This window comes from Delphinapterus leucas, chromosome 20, assembly GCF_059928025.1.
Source record: "Delphinapterus leucas isolate spDelLeu-1000000601 "Yukka" chromosome 20, BTC_Dleu_Yukka2, whole genome shotgun sequence".
Lineage (NCBI taxonomy): Eukaryota > Metazoa > Chordata > Mammalia > Artiodactyla > Monodontidae > Delphinapterus > Delphinapterus leucas.
In genome coordinates, this window is record NC_143148.1 from 33,424,198 (window position 1) to 33,432,607 (window position 8,410).

At 46.5% G+C, this 8,410-nt stretch overlaps 1 protein-coding gene across 2 annotated transcripts; it reads left to right on the forward strand.

Moving 5' to 3' along the window:
• The first annotated feature begins 682 nt into the window (after positions 1 to 682).
• ARL2BP (ARF like GTPase 2 binding protein) lies at positions 683 to 7,390 on the forward strand. 2 transcript variants are annotated; one of them, XM_022555873.3, is made up of 6 exons: positions 683 to 1,000; positions 1,736 to 1,797; positions 3,505 to 3,611; positions 4,626 to 4,711; positions 4,927 to 5,023; positions 5,670 to 7,390. In XM_022555873.3, the coding sequence occupies exons 1-6, from the start codon at positions 963 to 965 to the stop codon at positions 5,769 to 5,771; spliced, it is 492 nt and encodes a 163-aa protein (XP_022411581.1). In that variant the 5' UTR covers positions 683 to 962; the 3' UTR covers positions 5,772 to 7,390. The 2 variants fall into 2 exon arrangements, with proteins under 2 accessions (XP_022411581.1, XP_022411582.1); XM_022555874.3 differs by lacking the exon at positions 683 to 1,000 and adding an exon at positions 1,069 to 1,423.
• The last annotated feature ends 1,020 nt before the right edge of the window (positions 7,391 to 8,410 follow it).

Sequence of the window (8,410 nt, forward strand, 5' to 3'; positions counted from 1 at the left end):
GAGACACAATGTCTAATGATCCAATCAGGAGAAAACAGATCTAGGGTATCCTTCTGCAAAATTCGTCAGTTTTGGAGGGGTACTTTTCCTGGAGCAAAGTCACCTGATGTAGTTGCTCAAAGTGGTTCTGTCAACTTTCATCTTGCCTAATTACCCAAGAAACCAGTTAGTGCCGAATAATCTTTTTGATGTGAATATTATATTTATGATGTAAATTACAAGACCGCCACTTCTTGCGGTGGGGCGATCCTTCCACGAGAGGGAGTAACTGTCTCGCAAATCAGAGGTCTTCATTATCTGGCTCAAAAGCTAAGGGATTGGCTCTCAAGAGATTTTCGATTTACAGTGCTCTTAAAACCCGCTTTAAACGACCTGAAGCTTCATCTTAAATCTTGTCATTCATTCCAAGTTGCAAGTGAGGAAATCAAGGCTCTCTCTGGGCTTGGATTCCTTCCCCTTCAAAATGGGGACGACGTCAGATTTAATCATCCCACAGAGTGAGTATACCTGAGAGAGCCCCTGACCTGCTCAAAGAAGTCCGACTTCCGTTCGCGACCCTCCATCCCTTTCCCTCACTTCCTCTCCCTATCTTTGCCCCGCCCCTGGCGTTTGGCAACGCACGCCTGTGATTGGCTGCTGAGAGCCGCGAGGCGGCGGAAGGGTCGCGGAGGCCTTGGTGACGGCGGGGTGGGCGCGGTAACGGACGCCGGGACCCCCGAGGCGGCAGCGGCGAGTTTAGTGCGGCCCGGCTGGCGCGTGGCAGCAGCCAGGGAGCCTGAGGCCGGGGTGTCGTGCGCAGGCGCTACTCGGTTGGGCCGTGAACCGGCCGAGGCCTCGGCTGCGAGGCCTTCCCGATGTCGGTTGGGGCTCTGCGGAGCAGAGCGGAGACTGCTCCCGGGCCTCGGGCGGGGTAGAAGCCCGGCGGGCCCGCTGCCCCGCGCGCGGTGGATGCGGCGGCGGCGATGGACGCCCTAGAGGAAGAGAGCTTCGCGCTGTCCTTGTGAGTGACGCCGCACGAGCCCGGGAGGCTGAAGGTCGGGGCTGCCGGCGCTTGGCCTCGGCCTCTGCCTCCGCCCTGCGAAACCAGTATCCCCGGTGTGGGTGGGAGACCAACAAGACTCCGCCCCAGTTCCCGCGGTCGATTCTGCCGCCGCGGCGACCGCGGGGTTCAGCCCTGGAGGACAGGAGTGCAGTGCGGTGTCATGCGATGATACACGCCTCTGTCACAATGCCCCCCGCCTCCAATCCTTGGTCGTCAGCAAAACCTGGCGAGTTTGAGCTGCAGAGGCCTGACCACGGGTCAGAAGACCACCACCACTACCCCCAGGGGCTCTAATTGCCCCCCTTCCCGGCCAGTGTCTTAACCGCACCAAGTTTACGCCCGCCCACAAGCAGATTGGTGTGGGGTGATAGCGAAAATGCGGTGAGTAGGACCCCAACGAAATAAATGCGAGGAGCCTTAAGATGTCCGCTGTGAGCCTTTGCCCCTTTTTTTGTCCCTGTTGTAAGTCCTTGGGTCATATCATGTTTTATGAAAGTGGAGCCGTTGCATTCAACTTTGATGTCACAGATGTGTCAAATGTGTTTTCTTCTGTGTGGCATTGCTGAATTAGACAGTAATTATTATTAATTTTTGAAGCTAGTTGATGGGAAGTTCATTTGAAAATGTCCATAATACATTTTGAACAAAAGAGGAATTATCTGAAACAGCTCCTAATCCAGGCGTATTTTTCAGCTCTTCCGCCTCTGATGCAGAATTTGATGCTGTGGTTGGATATTTAGAAGACATTATCATGGGTAAGCTTCCTTGCCTGTGCTTTTTAGGTTTTAGGCCCTTGCTTTTAAGGACGTTGAAATCCATTTGGAGAGTTAATTTTCAAAAAGAGAGAAAACATGAAGCTGCATGTAATGTTTAATGTAACGTACTGTAATACAAAGTAAGCCTTACTGTGCTTTGCTTTACAGGCTACAGCCCCTACTCCTTTAAGTAACTAGTAACCATAGATTCAGTCCCCTGAAGGGACTTATTCAGGTAATGGGGCACCTTGAAGTTATGGGGCTCTTGGCAAAACTTCAGAAAATATTAACCTAGTTTATTTCAGAGAGTAAAATCAATTTTTAGTCTTGTGTTTTAATATTTCGTGACATAAATCACAGTGTAATACCATAGCCATTGGGACTTCACTGGTGGCGCAGTGGTTAAGAGTTTGTCTACCAGTGCATGGAACACGGGTTCGAGCCCTGGGCCAGGAAGATCCCACATGCCGCAGAGCAACTAAGCCCGTGTGTCACAACTGCTGAGCCCGCGAGCCACAACTACTGAAGCCTGCGCCCTAGAGCCTGTGCTCTGCAACAAGAGAAGCCACCGCGATGAGAAGCCTGCGCACCTCAAGGAAGAGTAGCCCCCAGCTCGCCACAACCAGAGAAAGCCTGCACACAGCAGCGAAGACCCAACGCAGCCAAAAATTAATTAATTTAAAAATACCATAGCCATAGCACACATGTTCATGAGGAACAAGATGTCATACTTCAGCTGGGTTCTGAGTTCGAATTTGTGGATTCATTTTGGCATCCATAAGTCCTGCTAAGTAATAAGCAGTAATAGGCACCAACCATTTAAGACAAATATGTGGGAGAGAAAAATTTGAGAAAATCTTGTCTGTTGACTTTAAGTTTTCTGAGAATTAGGAAAAGAACACTGTTGTTCGGTGTTACTAGCTGTATTTCTTAGCCTTGTTTAGTGAAAAATCATTGACCAAGTTTTTATACCTTCGGGTCCTGTAAAGGTTATACCCTTAACTCCTAAATGCAAATGTTTCACTGTTAAGATCCCATGTGGATCTGAGGATTTCTGGGGAATGCTGAGGAATACTTTCTTTTGATCTCTATGAGTAACCTGTGTGCTGTGGGAAAGCCCAGGGTATTTATTCCAAAGTCTAGGTCATTTATGAACCTTTCCTTTTATTTTTAGAAGTTATATTCTATTTGGTTGTTAAAATACCCTAAGTACCATAAACCTTAATGTTTGCTATGAACCAATCTCTATACATTCTCGTCTAAATTCCACATAGCAAGTCTTATAGGATAGGTACTCTGATCATCCTCATTTTTCCGATGAAGAAACTGGGGCTTAGAGAAATTAAGTAACAGGCCAAAGGTCACACAGTTGTAAGTGGCCGAGGTGGGATTTGAACGCAGGTAGTCTAGCCTCTGTCAGAGCCCGTGCATTTAATCACTACACTGTTTACACCACTGCTGCTGAAATTATATTAAGAGAACCCTTTGTGGAGTTCCCAAGCCACCCTGGTTAAAGTGGACTAGAGGATAGTGGTGGTTGCTCTTCATGCCACGAAACTGTACGGTTAACACCTTCAGCTTTCCCCTCCTAGAGACTGGCCATCCATCCATAAAGCAGTTCTGCTGACATTTCTTCCTGCCTGTTTAGAAATCAGAATGGTTTTTAGTCTCCACTAAAAAGAGTACATTTTTCCTTTTGCGGTTCAGATGATGAGTTCCAGTTATTACAGAGGAATTTCATGGACAAGTACTACCAGGAGTTTGAAGACACAGAAGAGAATAAGCTCACCTACACACCTATTTTTAATGAATATGTAAGTGGATTCCTGTTTCTCTTACTGGAGATTAGGATTTCTTTAAATTATGAATTTAGAAACAAATGATGTTGAAATCTGCTCAACTTTTAAAATCTGCCATCAGCACCCTGCTGGGAAGCCTAATTAGAATCTGATTTAGTCTTCATCTCCTGTTGTTTTCCTCTGCACAGTTCTTGGGGCTGTTTTCCAAATATTTAATGACTTCGTCTTCTGTTTTAAAACATGTTTGGCTTTATCATAATCCTGCTTTCAGTTACAGTATGTGGATTCACCATACCTTGCACTTACATACTTTTGACCTTTTGGGCTTTCACACACTATTTTTTCCTACTGCATAATCCAGTCAGGTATGCACGACTGTTTGATAAAAGTGAAAACTAAGACCAAGATCATTAAGTAGTTGGTGGCAAAACCAAGACTAGAACCCAGGAACCTCGACTCTTGACCCCTTGGGTCTTTGCCCTATGCCAAGGCCTCGTGCAGCCTCCTGTTGTGATCTCATCGGTCCGAGAAGAGGTTTGAGCCCCCAGGACTTTCTTCCCTTAACATAGAAGTGTGGCAGAGTCGAAGAAGGTTTCTTAAGCCAAACCTCAGCTTTTAAGGAACCTGCGATTACCTTCAACTGTGTGCTTTTTTATATGTTCTTTCCGCACAGATTCTGTCTACCCAGGCAGAAAAGCCCCCACTTACCTCACTCCTCACTTCCCGCCGTGGGGAGTGGGAGCCCTTCTGCTCCCTATCCCTACCCACCTTGGAGCATTCCTCTTGTTACATCGTAATTACCTGCAAATGCCTCTCCCAAGGGTGGGCCAGGGCACAGGGGGTGTGCTCACTGAGGACAGGAGCTGGGTTTGGGTTTGGGTTCTCTGGGTTCTCCCAGCACTCGGCGGGGAGCCAGGCACACAGAATAGGCTCTTAGGAAATGTTTTCAAAGGGCTGGAGGACAGGCTTTCTGAAGAGAAACTTTGTTTTCTTAAAGCACAGTCTGACCAAGATCCTTTCCACTGTTAGATTTCTTTGGTAGAAAAGTATATAGAAGAACAGCTGTTGGAGCGGATTCCTGGATTTAACATGGCGGCTTTCACTACAACTTTACAGTGAGTTGAGCTTGACTCTGCTTTTTTACGTCTTTTTACCCTCCTCAACTCTGAAAGAAGACCCTCCCCCTTGTTTTCCTCAGTGCTTGAATATCAAGCTTTAGAGCACTTGGTTGGGTCCTGGGTGGGAGGCCCTCCAGACCTTTGAGGGAAATCTCGAAGAGACAGTCTGTATCATCATTCATTCATGAAGCAGCCACCCTTTTCTTTTGCAGGCACCATAAAGATGAAGTGGCCGGTGACATTTTCGACATGCTGCTCACGTTTACGGATTTTTTGGCTTTTAAAGAAATGTTTCTGGACTATAGAGCAGTAAGTTCCTCTGTCTGTTTAGTCACAGTGAACTGCTTAGAAAGTTCCAAGTAGACCTGTCGAGCACAAACCACTCCCTGTGCTCCTCTCTGTAAGACTGGCCAGTATCAGCCCAGCAGTGACGTGTCAGCAGAGCGAGCTGCTGTCCTCTGCTGGCCGGGGCCTGGGACCCTTAACAAGGAATTACATTCTCATGGTTTTGGTGAAACAGGTCCCAGGCACCTTATAGGGTTCCTAAATGATCAAAAGGACAAAGCCAAAAAAGAGGTCTAATTGCCTTGCTTTTCTTGGAGTACAGGTTCTTAATAGGAAAAAGAAATGTTTTTCAGTGAAGAGAGGTCATTTTTTTGTTTTTTTGGCTGCGCCTCGTGGCATGTGGGATCTTAGTTCCCCAACCAAGGGACCAGGGATCGAACCCGTGCCCCCTGCAGTGAAAGCGTGGAGTCTTAACCACTGGACTGCCAGAGAAGTCCCCAAGAGGTGCATTTTTAAAGAGTGACCAGCTCTGAATAAAAATGCAAAATCACATACTCCCTCTTCCTGTGTGCTCCCTGGTGGCCCACCCTGAACACTTCCTTCCCTGTTACGAGCTAGAAAGGACTTTTTTTTGTCTCTTGCCTCTTAAAGTTGCTCTCTTCTCATGTAGGAAAAAGAAGGCCGGGGACTGGACTTAAGCAGCGGTTTAGTGGTGACTTCATTGTGCAAATCATCTTCTATGACAGCTTCCCAGAACAATCTGCGGCCCTAGGTCCCACCTCCAGGTAATGGGATCTTTCTAGACATCACCAGCCCAATAGACTGGGAGAGGCTTTGGCTGATGATGTCAGAAGAATACATCTTGGAATGACTGACTCTGTTCTGCAACTCTTTGTTAATGTTAAGTATTGATGGGTCAGAAGAAAATGACCTGACCTTCCTGGGACACGTGCTTGTCTTCAGTAACCCTAGTACTCCTCCCTGAGTAGACACCTCTTACAGGAGCTTCTGAGTCTGGCTCCTGCACCAAGCCCAAGTCCAGCATTCCACCTGGGGGGCACTTCCCTAGCATATGTGTTGGTGTGTCCTTGTTGGAAGAACCCACCATCACCAACTCTCTTGGCCCAGCAGGCCTTGCATGTCCCACCAGGCTTTTTTTCTTTTTTTTTTTTTGCGGTACGCGGGCCTCTCACTGCTGTGGCCTCTCCCGTTGCGGAGCCCAGGCTCCGGACGCACAGGCTCAGCGGCCATGGCTCACGGGCCCAGCCGCTCCGCAGCATGTGGGATCTTCCCAGACCAGGGCACGAACCCGTGTCCCCTGCATTAGCAGGCGGACTCTCAACCACTGCGCCACCAGGGAAGCCCTCCCAACCAGGGTTTTTGTGCACTCACAGCTTTTTATATGGGTCAGAGTTTCAGTCCTGCAGCCGTAGTGGGCTTTTTGACTGGGAATATTTATCTAGGGTTTACCTCAAGCTAGGTACCCATCTCAAGATTTCTGAAACTCCTACTATCACAGCTAGTCTTGGCTGTAGGAGTCGACTTAGAGAGTTGTCCTGTACCTAAAAAGTTACTTGTGAAAATCAGTTCCTAGTCTTACATGTACAGTCCTTGTATCACTTTACTGTCTTCTACTGGTCCTGATGTAGTCCCATTGTTTCTATAACTCTCATTTATGTGTTTTTGAAAACATTTTTATAGATGAATACTCAGGCTAACCTAGTGGATATAATCTTGGAACTTCCATGATTACCCACTTCAAGATCAAAGTATTATATTGCTGTGTGCTTTTTAGCTGTTAGTGCTATGAAAGCAAAATGCTTTCTGTGTTGGTGTTCCTATTTTACTGGGCACCAATGAATGTATGCTGGAAGTAGTCTAAAAGGTTTCCTTTTCTTAGAGCATGTTAGTGTTTGTGCAGGTTTGCTTAAAACCCTTTCTATGTAGAACAGCTCCTTAGGTTTTCTGTTGGGGTAGGGGCTCTGCACTTCCTTCTTGCTGTCAAAATAATCCTACCAAGATAGTGTTCCACTGGTCTAGCTCAGTAGGAGGTAGCAAACAGCTTTACTGGCCATCTGTCTGCTTGGGTTTAGTACACGGGTTTAGTACAGTGTTTGATAGAACATGACTGACCAGAAAACATGGGTGTCACCTCTCTAGAAAGAAAAACTACAGTAGTTCAATTCCCAGTGTATACCTTAGTTGTTTTTTTGTTGCTTTTTTTATTTTTAAAGTAAAAATAAGACTCTCTACTGACTTTTCACTTGGCTGTTCTGGTTTTAAAGGATGAGCTAGCTGTAGGCTGTGCGTTTTTGTGTACCAACGTGGCGCTTATTAAATACTTTTGTACCATGAGTAAAATTTCAGGTGTTTTGAAAAAAACAAAAACCATCATTCTAAATGAGTCATCCCTTATTTACTTTTGATGCTGCCATCAGGTTATCAGTACTTTGGTCTTTCAAGACGAAGGCTTTTTAAAACACTTCCTCTCCTGGCCTTGGCTACCCTTCTTGCTCTTTTTATAAACGGGACTGCCCATCGCAGGCCAGGCATGTTGGAAGCACTTGATGAAGAATCCCTCTATTCAGTCTGGCTGAGAAAAGGTAGGTGGACAAATCCAAAGATGAAATTATGAAAAGTGAACAAAAAAGGCAAATGGTTCTTTTTCATCCTTTTCCACTCAGAAAAAAAGCAGGCACATCTGTTGTAGCTTCACATTAGAAAACAGGCTTTCTGATTTTCTTAAAACAAACTAGAACTCTCTCCGTCTGCTCAGGAACTTAGCTCATCATGTCCCACCTTCAGAGGGGCTCAGGGATGGTTGGGATGAGAAGGCCCCACGTGCAGACCTAGCCTCAGGAGACATTTGCCTCCTCCTATTGCCTAGGCCTCCTCAGCCATGGGAAGCACTGTTCACCCAAACTGTAGGGCCAGGGCCTAAGGACTGGGGGATGCATTGGCCTGAACCAACAGGTAGTTGTTTGACAAAGAGTGTTAACATCTCCAGCAAAATAGGCTGTTTTTTAGGGTGTCAGAAACCTGGTAAGTCTTGCCAAGGATTTTGTTTTCTCTTAAGCCTCAAAAGAAAATCGGTTGGTCTTCCTTAAAACTATCCTTTTATGGCTTAATTCTAGAATGACTGTAATTTGTTATTCAAACTCTGAGACACTGGAGAGTAAAAAGGGATGCTCTTAATTGTCACACCAGGACAAGAGGCACAAACTAGGCCTGGGACCCAAATGGGACATGGGTATCAGACTTAGTCCTCCCCCCCCCCACCCTTCGCAATGGAGCAGCTCATCTGCAACTATTTGAATCTAGTTACATTTTAATTGTTCCCAGTTTTTTAAGACAGGACCAAGGGGTGCCCAGAAATGCCTGTGGCTTATTATTCAGAGCATGTTGCGCTGT

Coding starts and splice junctions, on each gene's coding strand:
- ARL2BP (XM_022555873.3), top strand. CDS start 963: ATGGACGCCCTAGAGGAAGAGAGCTTCGCGCTGTCCTT. Junction 1,798..3,504: donor TTTAGAAGACATTATCATGG/GTAAGCTTCCTT, acceptor TTTGCGGTTCAG/ATGATGAGTTCCAGTTATTA. Junction 5,024..5,669: donor TGTTTCTGGACTATAGAGCA/GTAAGTTCCTCT, acceptor CTTCTCATGTAG/GAAAAAGAAGGCCGGGGACT.